This window comes from Carassius auratus, chromosome 31 (assembly GCF_003368295.1).
Source record: "Carassius auratus strain Wakin chromosome 31, ASM336829v1, whole genome shotgun sequence".
In the NCBI taxonomy this organism is placed as follows: domain Eukaryota; kingdom Metazoa; phylum Chordata; class Actinopteri; order Cypriniformes; family Cyprinidae; genus Carassius; species Carassius auratus.
The window spans coordinates 18,197,763-18,212,958 of NC_039273.1; the positions used below are offsets into that span (position 1 = coordinate 18,197,763).

Sequence of the window (15,196 nt, forward strand, 5' to 3'; positions counted from 1 at the left end):
CTCTGGTTCTGTTTTCAGTTCCACATTAGGTGTTAAAATTGTCAGCTTTCTGCCTGACAGAATCCTGTTAAACCAAAAATGGATTTTCAAACTTGCTTCATGCTATTTGATATTTAGGAGCAACATACAAAAATGTTAGTACAGAACATTCATATTTGCAATGATTGAAAACTTTTACAAAACTTTTAGCCAGTAGAGTTCTTAATTTAGCATAAACTACTGTTTATAAATTTGTTATAAGACCCTGAAACTAGGCAATGGAGATGTTCCTGTGAAATCTCAGTAAAGGCATACTTATTTCAGTCAGTGAGAGATGGTCCTATGGTCGCCATGATTTTGCAAAGTAAGACATGTTCCTGGATCAAAATCTTTTGATGATCCTGGATCAACATTATTGTCCAAAAATATAAACTTAACCCAATCCCTACCCCTAAATCTAACTGTACCCATAATTTATTCCTAAAATCAGTGGGAAATTATAGCTGATTAACATGGGTGTAGAAGCACTTAACCCTGATGTTAAGCCTAAAACAGTTGTTTCTTGAAAAGTTATATCTCAATTTTGATTGGATGATTGGAATGTTGTTTCAGGATCAACAAGGATGTTGATCCAGGAACATGTTGTACTTGGTGAAATCACGCTCACCATGGTCCTATAGCTCATTCTCTGAATGTTTACATGGATAGTTCAGTTCTATCTTCAGTAAAAACAGTTTGCTAGATTTTTTTGTGTCCATGGTGTGAATGAGGCTGATTCATTTTGTTGTGATTTAAATAAATATTATGGAACCCCTTATATGCAGCTATATTAATTAAATACACATTCATATTAACATTAGAACCAACTCAATTAGGTTGGCATTGGCTTCTTGGTAGTGTTAATTTCAGTGGTGTAACGCTCATTCTCTGAATGTTTACATGGATAGTTCAGTTCTATCTTCAGTAAAAACAGTTTGCTAGATTTTTTTGTGTCCATGGTGTGAATGAGGCTGATTCATTGTGTTGTGATTTAAATAAATATTATGGAACCCCTCATATGCAGTTATATTAATTAAATACACATTCATATTAACAATAGAACCAAAACAATTATGTTGGCTTTGGCTTCTTGGTAGTGTTAATTTCAGTGCTGTAACGTAACATAAAATTTATATTTTTGCTTCTATACATATCCTTGAAGCATATTCATTACTTGTTTACAAAATAGTCAGAAGAACACAGACTGCAGGAAAGCGGGTTTGATGAATCAGTGGTCTGGCATCTGCAAGTTAGACAAACACCTTTTGCTCGTGTGCATACAAGTGTGCGCGCAACCATGAATAATAACTTTTCTACCCAAGACGAGTCTTGGCTTTTGCGATACAACATTGTCTGCTATAATATGGTAAGTGTTGTTGGAATGATGTGTGATCTGACATTATCAAAGTAGGTTACATCACCAAATCACACAGGCACACAAATGTTCATTTATTAGTCTATTAAAACTCTAAATTCCAGGCATTCTAAACTGTAGACAGAAAAAATATTTCTGCATCCTTTTTATATTTATATAATATAATACACTTAATCTATATCACACAAAGAGTATTGTTGTTGTTTTTTTGCAGATAACAGCATGAACACATTTAATAATAATTTTAAGTTCATAAAAAAAAAAAAAATGACTTACATTTTAGACATAATATTGCTTGTTTTTGCTCAATTTTGCTGACAAAAATACGTTTTACATATCTGAGCTATGGACAGTGTTTACTTATTGAATAAATCAGCTTTTCAAACGAATCAGTTGATAAAAAAAGTGTATGAACTGAACACAATCTTGCTACTCAAGCAGTGTATGAACATATATGTAAAGGTGCATCTCAAATTAGAATGTCATGGAAAAGTTAATTTATTTCGGTAATTCAGTAAACTCTTGTTTTAAATAAATCCAGTACTGAAGTAGGTTAAGTCTTTGGTCACAGCAAATTAGAATATTTCATAAGAACAATAAAAAAATTGGCCTTCTGGAATGTATGTTAATTTATGAGCCTTCAGCTCATCTAAATTTTTTTGGTGTATTGTTTCTCATTTTCTTCTAGACAATACACCATAGATTCTCTATGGGGTTCAGGTCTGGTGAGTTTTCTGGCCAGTCAAGCATTTAACCAACTTTTGGTGCTTTTGGCAGTGTGGTTTTCAAAAAACACAATGGACCAACACCAGTAGATAACATTGAACCCCAAATCATCACAGACTGTGGAAACTTAACACTGGACTTCAAGCAACTTGGGCTATTTGCTTCTCCCCCCTTCCTCCAAAGTCCAGGACCTTGGTTTCCAAATGAAATACAAAACTTGCTCTCATCTGTAAAGAGGACTTTTGACCAGTCCAGTAATTCTTCTCCTTAGCCCAGGTAAGACGCCTCTGACTTTGTCCTTGGTTCAGCAAATTCCTTGACATGTCTGTGTGTGGTGGCTCTTGGTGCCTTGACTCCAGCCTCAGTCCATCCCTTGTGAAGTTTCCTCAAATTCTTGAATCGTTTTTGCTTGACAATCCTCATAAGGCTGTGGTTCTCTCGGTTGGTTGTGCATCTCTTTCTTCCAGAATTTTACCTTCCATTCAACTTTCTGTTAACATTCTTGGATACAGCACTCTGTGAACAGCCATTTTCTTTGTCAATGAATGTTTGTGGCTTTCCCTCCTTGTGAAGGGTGTCAATGATTGTCTTCTGGAAAATTGTCAGATCAGCCATCATCCCCATGATTGTGTAGCCTAGTGAGCAAAACTGAGAGACCATTTTGAATGCTCAGGAAACCTTTGCAGGGTTTTTGTTAAATGGTAGCCAAAATCACCACAATTAAAAGAACTAAAGGCTTAAACTTCTTCTGTGTGCTTTGACACACAACTATTTGTTACTTTTAACAAATAATATCTAATGCCTCCTCATCTAACCAAAGGTTCTATGGACCCTTCCCCCAAAAGGAAGCTATCGCCTCAAAAAGGACAGAACAGGCCTCTGGTTCCCTAGCAACCATAGGCACACTATCTGATAACACTAGGTTTACGATGCTCAAGAATGTGACTAAGCTACTCCTTAACTCAAGTCTCTCAAAAAACAGACACATAATGCACATAAAAAGGGACTTTTCTTTAATTAATGCGTAGAAAATCTTTTTTTTAATTAATTCACATATACTTTAGGGCATTGTGTATGCTGTTAATGTTCTTGTATATTGTGTTTTATGTATTGTATATGTTTTATACATGCTTATGATTGATCACTAGTTAATATAACCTCATCTATATGATGTTTGGTATCTATGAGTTTGTATTTTCATGATCTAAATGAGAGTGTATATTATATGTTGATGCCTATGCAACACATTAGTTTTATAAGAATCCTAAAGATTCTTCTCTTGAAACCAAAAGAATCTAAATCTAATTTGATATGCAAGACACCATACTAGGAACAAAGAGCTGTAAAACTTACCTCCAAAAGGTACCTATCCTCATTGGCTCACTCAAATCCTAAGGGTGTGACATCACCCCCTATATAGGTCACTGATCACCAAACCATCTTCTAGATTCAGGAATTCCAGGAGAAGATTGCTGAGCTAAGTGCCTTAATAACCACACTAAGCTTGTGCCAGGCTGCGGCCTTGACTATTCATTCATCAAGATCATCTGATTCGAACTGGTCTCATCATTTCACTTCAGCAGAGACCAACTGGAGCCCCAAAGTGCATCAGGACTCTTTAGATAAGATTAGATTTAGCTTTATTGTCATTGCACATGTAAGGTACAAGGCAACAAAATGCAGTTAGTGAGAGTGCCATTCAGCAAAGTATGGTGACCCATACTCAGAATTCATGCTCTGCATTTAACCCATCCAAAGTGCATGTACACAGCAGTGAACACACACCCAGAGCAGTGGGCAGCCATTTATGCTGCGGCACCCGGGCAGCATTCGGGGTTTCGCTCAGGGGCACCTCAGTCATGGTATTGCCAGCCTGAGATTCTAACCCACAACCCTAGGGTTAGGAGTCAAACTCTCTAACCACTAGGCCAACGACTTCTGCGACCTAGCATCTAACCAGAAGTGCAATAAGAGGGCAGAGGTCAGCAAGGAGACAGCTATAGGGAAAAAGCTGTTCCTGAATCTGATGGTCCTTGACCAGAGGCTCCTGAAGCGCCTCCCGGAGGGCAGAAGGTTAAACAGTCTGTGGTCAAGGTGAGAGGAGTCCTTGAGAATGCTGTGAACTCAACGTAGACAGCGTTTCCTCTGGATGTCCTCAAAAGTGTTGTCCCTGTGATGTGTTGGGCAGTTTTCACCACCCTCTGCAGTGCCTTGCGGTCAGCAGCTGAGTAGTTCCCATACCAGACTGTGATGCAACTGGTCAGGATGCTCTCGATCGCACACCGGCTGAAGTTCACCATGACGGCTGAAGAGAGCTGGTTCTCCTTCAGTGTCCTGAGGAAGAAGAGGTGCTGATGAGCCTTCTTGACCAGGCTGGAGGTGTTTGTAGTCCAGGACAGGTCATCCGAGTTGGTGGTTCCCAGGAACTTGAAGCTGGAGAAACGTTCAACAAGCATTCCGTTAATGTAAATGGGGTCATGCGTGCTTCCTTTCTTCTTCCTGAAGTCCACAATGAGCTCCTTTGTATGGCTGGTGTTAAGGAGCAGGTTATTGTCAGCGCACCATGTGGCCAGGAGCTGTATCTCCTCCCTGTAGGCAGTCTCATCATTGTCACTAATGAGGCCTATCACCGTGGTGTCTGCAAACTTAATGATGGAGTTGGATCCACATAGGCTTGCAGTCATGGGTGTAAAGGGAGTAAAAGAATGGGCTCAGCACACAGTCATGTGGTACGCCGGTGTTGAGTGTGATGGTGGTTGAGCAGGTGTGGCCTGACCTAACATGCTGAGGTCTGCTGGTCAGAAAGTCCATAATCCAGTTGCAGAGGGGGTGTTAATGTCCAGGTCTCCAAGTTTTGTGATCAGGGTTAAATGCTGAGCTGAAATCAACAAACAACATCTGTACATATGTGTTGTTATTGTTCAAGTGTGTGAGTGCAGAGTGCAGCAATATGCATACTGCATACTCTGTGCTTCTCTTTTTATGGTAGGCAAATTTCTGAGGGTCCAGTGTGGGTGGGAGGCAGTCGCTCGAAGCACTTCATTATGATGGGTGTGAGTGCTAAGGGAAGGTATTCATTTAAGCACATTGGGGAGGATTGTTTCGGCACTGGCACAATGGATGTGGACTTAAAGCAAGTTGGCACAGTTGCTTGGCTGAGGGACAGGTTGAAAATGTCTTTGAAGACCCCTGGAAGCTGCTCTGCACATGAGCTAAGCACACGTCCAGGAATGTCATCCGGATTCATTTCACACAAACTGAAATATTTCAAGAGTTTGTTGTCTTAATTCTGATGGTTATGACTTACAGCTTAGGAAAATAAAAAATTCAGTATCTCAACAAACATTCTCAAAAATCAATAAAAAAAAGAAATGTGCAAGATCTCCAAAGCAGGTTTAGTTATTCATTCAATACTTGGTTGGGGCTCCTTTTGCAAAAATGACTGCTTCAGTGCGGCGTGGCATGGAGGCAATTAGCCTGTGGCACTGCTGAGGTGTTATTGAAGCCCAGGTTGCTTTGATAGCGGCCTTCAGCTGCTCTGTATTGTTTGTCAGAAGTTACTTATCTTCCTCTTCACAATACCCAATGGATTCTCTGTGAGGTTCAGGCCAGGTGAGCTGGCTGGCCAGTCAAGCACGGTAATGTAATGGTCCGCAAACCACTTGGAAGTGGTTTTGGCACTATGACCAGGTGCTAAAGTCCTGCTGAAAAATGAAATCAGCATCTCCATAAAGCTTGTCAGCAGATGGAAGCATAAATTACTCTAAAATCTACTGGTATGTGTCTGCATTGACTTTTGACTTGCTAAAATACAATGGACCAACACCAGCAGATGTCGCAGCACCCCAAATCATCACTAACTTCAGAAACTTCACACTGGACTTCAAGCTGTTAGGATTCTGTTCCTCTACAGTCTTCCTCCAGACTCCAGACCTTGATTTCCAAATGAAATGCTAAATTTACTTTAATCTGAAAAGAGGATTGTGGACCACTGAGCAATAGTCCAGTTCTTTTTCTCCTTACCCCAGGTGAAATGCTTCTGATGTTTTGTTTTTTTTCTTTCTGATTCAGGAGTGGCTTGGTTCTAGAAATGTGACAGCTGTTGACCTTTTCTTGAAGACGTCTGAGCGTGGTGACTCTTGATGCACTGACTCCAGCTTTCAGTCCACTCCTTGTGAAGCTCTCCCAAGTTCTTGAATCTGCTTTTGTTGACAATCTTCCCAAGGCTGTGGTCATCTCTGCTGCTTGTGCACCTTTTCCTACAACACTTTTTCCTACCAGTCAACTTTCTATGAATATATTTTGTTAAAGCACTCTGTGAACAGCAAGACCTTTCAGCAATGACCTTCTGTGGCTTCTGTTCAGGGAGTTGATGATTGTCTTCTGGACAACTGTCAAATCAGTAGTCTTTCCCATAATTAGGGTTGCATGTTCTAAACTAGCCCAAGTGTCACGGAATCATCACCCTTACACACCTCCATCATCACAGTCACCTGGTTCCATTCAAACCTGATCCCAATTGCCAGAGTACTGATCACCTGCACCTGCACTCAATAACCCAACCTAGCATAAAGTCACCCTCACATCAATGCTCTGGTGTCCGGTATACCGTTCACTACTCCAAACAGTACCCAGACTCCTAATACTTGTGTATTAACCTGTGTTTACTTTACATCCTGAACCTCTGACAATACTCCTGTGTTTCTCCCTCATAGTCCTCCCAGTCTCCTGGTTCCCGTCTCTGGCTCCTGCTACCAGTACCATTCTCCACCACCAGTTATAGTCCTGTGGACTGTTTCCCCTTCTTTGATTCTCACCTACCATTCACCCCTCTTCTTAGTTCATTCAATAAACCCTGCCTACTCTCTGTAGGTTATCCAGATTCTTCAAAATATCTTCTTTTGATCCCCTGTAAAGACCTTGTCTCAGAGGACCACCAGGACAAGACCACAGGAAACAGATGACTCTTCTGCACAATCTGACTTTGCTGCAGCCTGGAATTGAACTACTGGTTTCGTCTGGTCAGAGGAGAACTGGCCCCCCAATTGAGCCTGGTTTCTCCCAAGGTTTTTTTCCTCCATTCTGCCACAGATGGAGTTTCGGTTCCTTGCCGCTGTCGCCTCTGGCTTGCTTAGTTGGGATCACTTCATCTACAGCGATATCATTGACTTGATTGCAAATGAATGCACAGACACTATTTAAACTGAACAGAGATGACATAACTGAATTCAATGATGAACTGCCTTTAACTATCATTTTGCATTATTGAGACACTGTTTTCCAAATGAATGTTGTTCAGTTGCTTTGACGTAATGTATTTTGTTTAAAGCGCTATATAAATAAAGGTGACTTTGACTTTGACTAACTACATTCTCACCTGAAATATTTTTAAAACTACATTTCATGACACCACAACAGTAATATTTAGAAAATTATCAGAATAAATGGTGGTTGAAATCACAATGCTGGCAGAAGCCCGTCCCATGATGTGAATTCGCGTCTGTTGTGATGTTTAATTTCATGTGCGAATGAAGCGAATAAACTCAAAATGTTCAACCGCCCAACTATGCCCGAATAGCGCGATTTATTTGCACAAGTCGCGTCTGGTGTGAATGCACATTAACAATGCCATTCTAAGCCGAGGCAAATTCTCAGACACCGAAAATTCTCGGTGGTAGGGAACTTGGCCAACGGTGAAGGTAGCCAGGTATTGAGACCAGAAATGGAGGAGGTAATTGATATGAAACATATCGTGCTTGAGATAATACTTCGTTTGCGCTAAATTGTAGGCTTAAAAGCATTAATTTGTCATAGACAAATGATGACAAGGCGCATTGTATAAAACAAGATATAAAAGAAAATAAAACAAACAAACTGTAGATTACTCCACAAGACTGACAGCATGCCACTGACACTGGCGCCATCTTGAGGTCAGCAACACCCATTTCATTTGGATAACTAAATGTGTATTCTGTCTAAGATACTAAAAAAGGTAGTATCCTCACAATTATATTCCTTCTTAGAGAAAAATGGAACCTGTGAGGATTTAGACCGTATCATAGTACTGAGACCTGCTCTTATCATCTGATCGTGGTTGTATCTCTCTATTAGTTCTATTGGATCTTAGTGCTGTGTTTGACACTATTGACCACAACATTCTTTTGCATAGACTTGAACACTTTGTTGGCATTAATGGAATTGCATTAGCATTGTTTAAATCATACTTATATGACCGCCATGAATAAGTAGCAGGGAATGAAGAGGTATCATATCGATCACAAGTGCAGTATGGAGTACCTCAAGACTCAGTACTAGGGCCACTACTCTTCATGCTTTATATGTTACCCTTGGGAGAGATCATCAGGAAACATGGTGTTAGCTTACACTTTTATGCTGATGATACTCAGCTCTATATTTCTTCGCAGCTTGGTGAAACACACCAATTTAAAAAAAAAAAAACTAATGGAATGCATAGTTGATATAAAAAACTGGATGACGAGTAATTTATTACTGCTAAACTCTGAAAAAAACAGAGGTGTTAATTAAAGGACCTAAAAACTCTGCATGTATTAACATAGAACACTGTCTAAGACTTGATGGCTGCTCTGTCAATTCTTCGCCATCAGTTAGGAACCTTGGTGTGCTATTTGATTTCAATCTTTCCTTAGAAAGCCACGTCTCTAGCATTTGTAAAACTGCATTTTTCCATCTCAAAAATATATCTAAATTACGGCCTATGCTCTCAATGTCAAATGCAGAAATATTAATCCATGCATTTATGACCTCAAGGTTAGATATTGGCAGGTTGTTCTGCACGCTTAGTAAACAAACTACAGTACGTCCAAAATGCATCAGCAAGAGTTCTTACTAGAGCCTAGAAGTATGACCATATTAGCCCGGTCCTGTCAACACTGCACTGGCTCCCTATCAAACATTGTATAGATTTTAAAATATTGCTTATTACTTATAAAACCCTGAATGGTTTATCACCTCAGTATTTGAATGAGCTCCTGTTACATTATGATCCTCCACGTCCACTGCGTTCTCAAAACTCAGGCAATTTGATAATACCTAGAATATCAAAATCAGCTGCGGGCAGCAGATCTTTTTCCTATTTGGCGCCTAAACTCTGGAATAACCTACCTAACATTGTTCGGGAGGCAGACACACTCTTGCAGTTTAAATCTAGATTAAAAACCCATCTCTTTAACCTGGCTTACACATAACATACTAATATGCTTCTAATATCCAAATCCATTGAAGGATTTTTAGGCTGCATTAATTAGGTAAACCGGAACTGGGAACCCTTCCCATAACACCCGATGTACTTGCTACATGATTAGAAGAATGGCATCTACGCTAATATTAGTCTGTTTCTCTCTTATTCCGAGGTCACTGTAGCCACCAGATCCAGTCTGTATCCAGATCAGAGGGTCACTGCAGTAACCCGGATCCAGCACATATCCAGACCAGATGGTGGATTGGCACCTAGAAAGGACCTCTACAGCCCTGAAATACAGTGGAGACCAGGACAACTAGGACACTAGGACACTATTTAAACTGAACAGAGATGACATCACTGAATTCAATGATTAACATTATTGACACTCTGTTTTCCTAATGAATGTTGTTCAGTTGCTTTGACGCAATGTATTTTGTTTAAAGTGCTATATAGATAAAGGTTACTTGACTTGACTTTACTATGGTCTCTGTTATTTTCTGAGCATGAGGTGAATCTGACAGATGTTTGCAATCTTGTTGTGATGGATATGTTATTAACACAGTATTAATTAAAGTATGTATTCCCCATGGTTGTCATTGTGACCCTTTTCAATTACATTTTTTTTAAGATCAGCATCTAGATTTGTCTTATTCTGATTGCAGGAGATTTTTAACCTAGAAACACGCATCATGGCATAGCATCTCTGTGCATGTGATGTGGTTTAACTGATGTGTTTATTATGAGTCCTTCTGCTGACAACTGATGTTTTTTCCCATTAATACATCTATTAACCTAGTAATTCTTTTCTCAGAGTCCCACAATATACTGTTCACTTCATGTTGACCTTGATTCACTTCTCTGGATGCTCATTTATGCCAATAGGAAAAACTGGAGACATTAATAGCTGTAGCCTTTGGCCAATACACTAAAGGGCATCCTGTATCCAATCACTGGAGATGAAAATGTGTGACAGCTCATAGCTGACCATGCGTAACCTCCGCAGCTGTCACTTTGATCTTTTAGAAAGACATTGAGCACAACAGTGTGCTCAAGAGTATAACAAATGCTGCACTGTTCAGTGAGATTTAACATGGTTAATGCAAGCTGCACATTTAAGCTGAAAGATATGAGCACTGTGCTACCATGTCAGAATAATGAAAGTTTTAGCTGTTAAACCCAGTGTATTGTGGCCTCCCTCCTTGAATAGTAGGCAACACTTTACATACTTGACAGCCCTTAAGTGTGCAGCTGGAGGATAACGTCTTATGCTTGTGTAACTCTGCCTCTGGAATCTGAATGAATTCATGAAGATGGTTATCTAAATTCTTATTAATATAATCCATATTAGAAATAACGTTTAAAAAACAAATCATAGCTGAAAAGTTTTACATATAATTTAAAGGTATGTGCTGGATGCCATGGTATGGACTAGTTATAAACAATATGTCAAATGCTTCATGGTTTAATTGCTTTATTTTGAGATGATGTTCATAGATTATTGTTAGACAATGTTATGGCCTTATCTTAAGATTTGAAAACAACAGTCTATTCACAAGAAACAAGAACAGAAGAAGAAAACAAGAAGAAAAAAAATTGTCTTTGGGACATATTCTCGAACACTTCAGCACAGTAAAGACAAGTGTTTTTCCTCACTTCATAAATGATAATGTGTAACTTACATAATATGAATAAATACATTTTATAATGTGTGTAAAAGTATGTGAAAACTGCATGTTGTTACACAATTATGCCTACATTTTTAAAACAGCCACAAATTCTTTTTTTTCTTTAGTGTTTTATATTTATTGTCAAGTGCTTTCAAGAAAAAATTGTCTTGAGAGACTGAAGGAGTACAGACCCAGAACAGTGTGAATATTGAGGGTTAAATGAATAGAATCAGCTACATGTGCATAAATGTTGATTATAAATGTATTTCATAGGGTGTTAAAATTCTCATCGCAATCTAACATGTTTATTGCATTATAGTTGTTCAAATATAAACATTTAAATCAGATCTGGTGCATATATTTGAACAGTTCATAAACTACTCTACAGTTTTTATAAAGTTAACATAGAGAGAGCTGAATGATGCATAACGAAGTTTCCAAGGAAAACAATTTCCATGTGGCCAAAAAGAGGATTAGAGACATTAGAGAGTGCAAAAACTGGCTGCTGAAATACACAGATAAGAAACTCACACACACACACACACACACACACACTCTAATGACCTAAAATCACAAAATTATCTCTGACAGTTGTCCTGGCAACCTAAAGCATTCTATTTTAATGAGTCCTGTAGGCATTGCCTACTTAAAATTTATGTTCATATAAGTATGTGCTCAGTTATATCTATGTGTATTTAATATATATTTTTGTCAAATCTGCCACTGGAGTTTGTTCTACACTGGCATGTACAGGATTCTGCCAGAATCTATAGAATTGCCCCTGAAACCATACAGCGGTATTATAGGGTTTAGAAAATACTATAGCAGGTATATGCTTGCACCTGCTATATTCAGTTAGGTGAGTGTTAAAAATAGCTTTAAAGAAGAATAGATTTTCTCGATGGTGTGCATGTCGGAGAAGCTTTCACAATGAGAATAAAAATGCAGAAAAAGATGTCATGGAATATCCATCCATTATCAATCTAAATTTGGGAATGGCAGCTGTGAGAGCAAAAAAAAAATTAAAAATGCAAATTTTTCCCCAAATCATGTATTTCATGTAAAATCACGTTATTTATGCTTTTTCCTGTTTTTTCCCACCTGTATGTGTTTACTGTATAGTGTTTTTATGCCAGTGGCTTTTCCTTGTATGCTAGAATAACCATCATGCACAATGAATTTGCTTGCCTACCATACAGCTTCAAATGCTGTATTTGCAAATGTAAAAGATAACAGAAAAAAAGACATCATTATAAAATGAAATGATTGTAAGAACTGGAAAAATGTCTTTAATGCTTTTGAAAAATGCTGATTTTGATAACTGCAAGCCTCACGATTCCAAAAACACATTAAAGACTACAAAGATTTTGACAGAAAGATCCATTTAAAAAAAAAATAATAATAATACAAATAAATTGTCAAAAAAAAATTTTTTTATAAGTATCCTATTGGTTGTTTCTTTAGTAAATATACTGCACCTTATTAGTATAGTGATGCCCACATCCTCACAGCTCTCGTAAACACGCGCCCAGGTGTCCTGAATGATGCCCCGCTCCACATCCGTCAGCGGCTCTGGTCTCTCCCTCCCCTCCGTCTCTTCATCCTCCCTCTCCTTCTCCATGCCACACACGCACCACGGGGTACTTGTGCCTGAAGCAGGCACAGATGGTGGAATGAGAGGTTGTGGTGGTGGAGAGGAGCGACGAAGTTGGCTGAAGGGGCAACAAAAACGCAGGGCAAGAGAGTAGAGAGTGTGCATCCGCCCACCTCTCACTCTGTGCCCCTCACTACCTTGAGCAGGCAGGATTATTTCACTTCTGACAATCGTTCGATGAATATATCTGCTGTCACTGTTCTCTCTCTCCTAAAATTAGCTTTTTCCGTTGCTTGTCTTCCGAGCTGCTCAGGTCTTTGTCTAGCCTCTAACACAGATGTTCTCAACGCTTGGAACTTCTGGATTTATAATGACCTCAGATATGGAACGTAGGGAAGAGAGGGAGGGAGCTGAAGGGAGGGGGAGAGAGAGAGAGAGAGAGAGAGAGAGAGAGAGAGAGAGAGAGAGAGTAGGAGGGGGTAATTTCCTGTGCCTTTACTCACAGAGAATCCAGATACATATAGGCACACATGACAGGTATAATGAGAAAATGTAATACGAATCCTATAAAACAAAATAATATATATATAATTTCAGTATACACTGTGATTGCAATTTGATACTAATGTCACCCACCCCCCATTGTTCATTAAGGCATTTACAAAGAAGTCAAGTCACCTTTTTTTATAAAGCACTTTATACAATACAGATTGTGTCAAAGCAGCTTTACAGTGGCCAACAGGAAAATAATGCAAGTTTGTCAATCATGCAGTCATTTTTCAAGTTCAGCTTTCAAGAAGAAGAAAATAGTCTAGTCCTAAAGAACGAAAAGGATTAAACTAACGCCCAGGCCATAATTTTTTCAGTGATTCTAAAAACATACACAAGCTTGAAATTTGTCCTTAACTAAAACAATAATAGAATTTTCTAGATAATATAAAAAGGCTTTAATAATCCACAAGGTAGAATCCACAAAGAGAACCAGTCCAATCAATCAATCACCTTTATTTAATATATCGCTTTAAACAAAATACATTGCGTCAAAGCACTGAACTACATTCATTTGGAAAACAGTGTCTCAATAATGCAAAATGATAGTTAAAGGCAGTTCATCATTGAATTCAGTTATGTCATCTCTGTTCAGTTTAAATAGTGTCTGTGCATTTATTTGCAATCAAGTCAACGATATCGCTGTAGATGAAGTGACCCCAACTAAGCAAGCCAGAGGCGACAGCGGCAACGAACCAAAACTCCATCGTTCTCCTCTGACCAGACGAAACCAGTAGTTCAATTCCAGGCTGCAGCAAAGTCAGATTGTGCAGAAGAATCATCTGTTTCATGTGGTTTTGTCCTGGTGGTCCTCTGAGACAAGGTATTTACAGGGGATCTGTATCTGGGGCTCTAGTTGTCCTGGTCTCCGCTGTCTTTCAGGGCAGTAGAGGTCCTTTCTAGGTGCTGATCCACCATCATGTCTGGATACGTACTCGATCCAGGTGACTGCAGTGACCCTCTGATCTGGATACAGACTGGATCTGGTGGCCACGGTGACCTCGGAACAAGAGAGAAACAGACAAATATTAGCGTAGATGCCATTCTTCTAATGATGTAGAAAGTACATAGGGTGTTATGTGAAGTGTTTCCGGTTCCGGTTTACCTAATTAATGCAGCCTAAAAATCCTTTAACGGATTTGGATATTAAAAGCATATTAGTATGTTATGTGTATGCCAGTCCAACACAACTCTACATTAATTTAAGCCCCAACACTGAACTCAAACTGAACAGAAATTTAAAAGATAATGAGACACACAACTGAACATAATGATGAAATCAAATGAATAACCATGACAACTAAAAAGGAGTGGGTAACAGTGCAAATCATAAAAAGAGTCAATGAGGGTGTGACAGATCCCCCTCTCAGAAGTTGCAACCTCACGCTGCAGAGAAAGAAGGGTCAGGAGACAGCGGAGGGATGGCGAAAAGGTATGTTGAATGGCAGGTGGCCGCCGGATAAAACTGGTGGAGGTTCAAGAGTAGGATGGATGACCAGGAGATGGACAACAAACAGATTTCAGGGTGAAGACGATGGAGGTTGGAGCCAGGTAGGTGCCTTAAGAAGGGCCATGTTAGCAGGTGCCCAGGCCACAGCCAGGAGCTGTAGCATTGTCCAGGATCCACACAGCCATGACGGAGCCATAGCAACAAGTGCCAGAGATGGAGTTTGGGATCCAGAGGCCAGAGGGCAAGCTGAAGAGAATGAGGGAGGAGGTAGAGCTTGGCGGAGCCAAAGGATGGAGGGCCAGCGAGTAGCACATTGCATGCATGTCCACAGTGATGGCATGGCAATGTCCCACCCAGGTGTGACCGACTGACCGAGGGAGCCCTACGAGTGCTCTTCAATATGCCTCCTTGTTTTCTAGCTCCTCCGTCCTCCATCCTATGATCCAGAAACCAATCGAGCTCAGCCATATTATAAGAAATCTAAATTCTCTAACTTCACCACAGGAGACAATGATCGAGGAGTGAGGAAGCTTCCAGAAGACCTTTGAGATAAACAGGTGTATCCTTTGTGGAAGTGTTCTTCATCGAAAAACCT

General features: G+C 39.6%; 1 protein-coding gene across 1 annotated transcript in view; it reads right to left on the reverse strand.

Annotated features, from left to right (window-relative positions):
* The window catches only part of cygb2 (cytoglobin 2), a 56,416-nt gene extending 43,439 nt beyond the window's left edge, over nucleotides 1-12,977 (reverse strand). The window contains exon 1 of the mRNA XM_026213970.1: nucleotides 12,487-12,977. Coding sequence (XP_026069755.1) covers nucleotides 12,487-12,767 — 281 coding nt within the window. The 5' untranslated portion in view covers nucleotides 12,768-12,977. The remainder of the gene's footprint in view (nucleotides 1-12,486) is intronic.
* Between the last annotated feature and the right edge of the window lie 2,219 nt (nucleotides 12,978-15,196).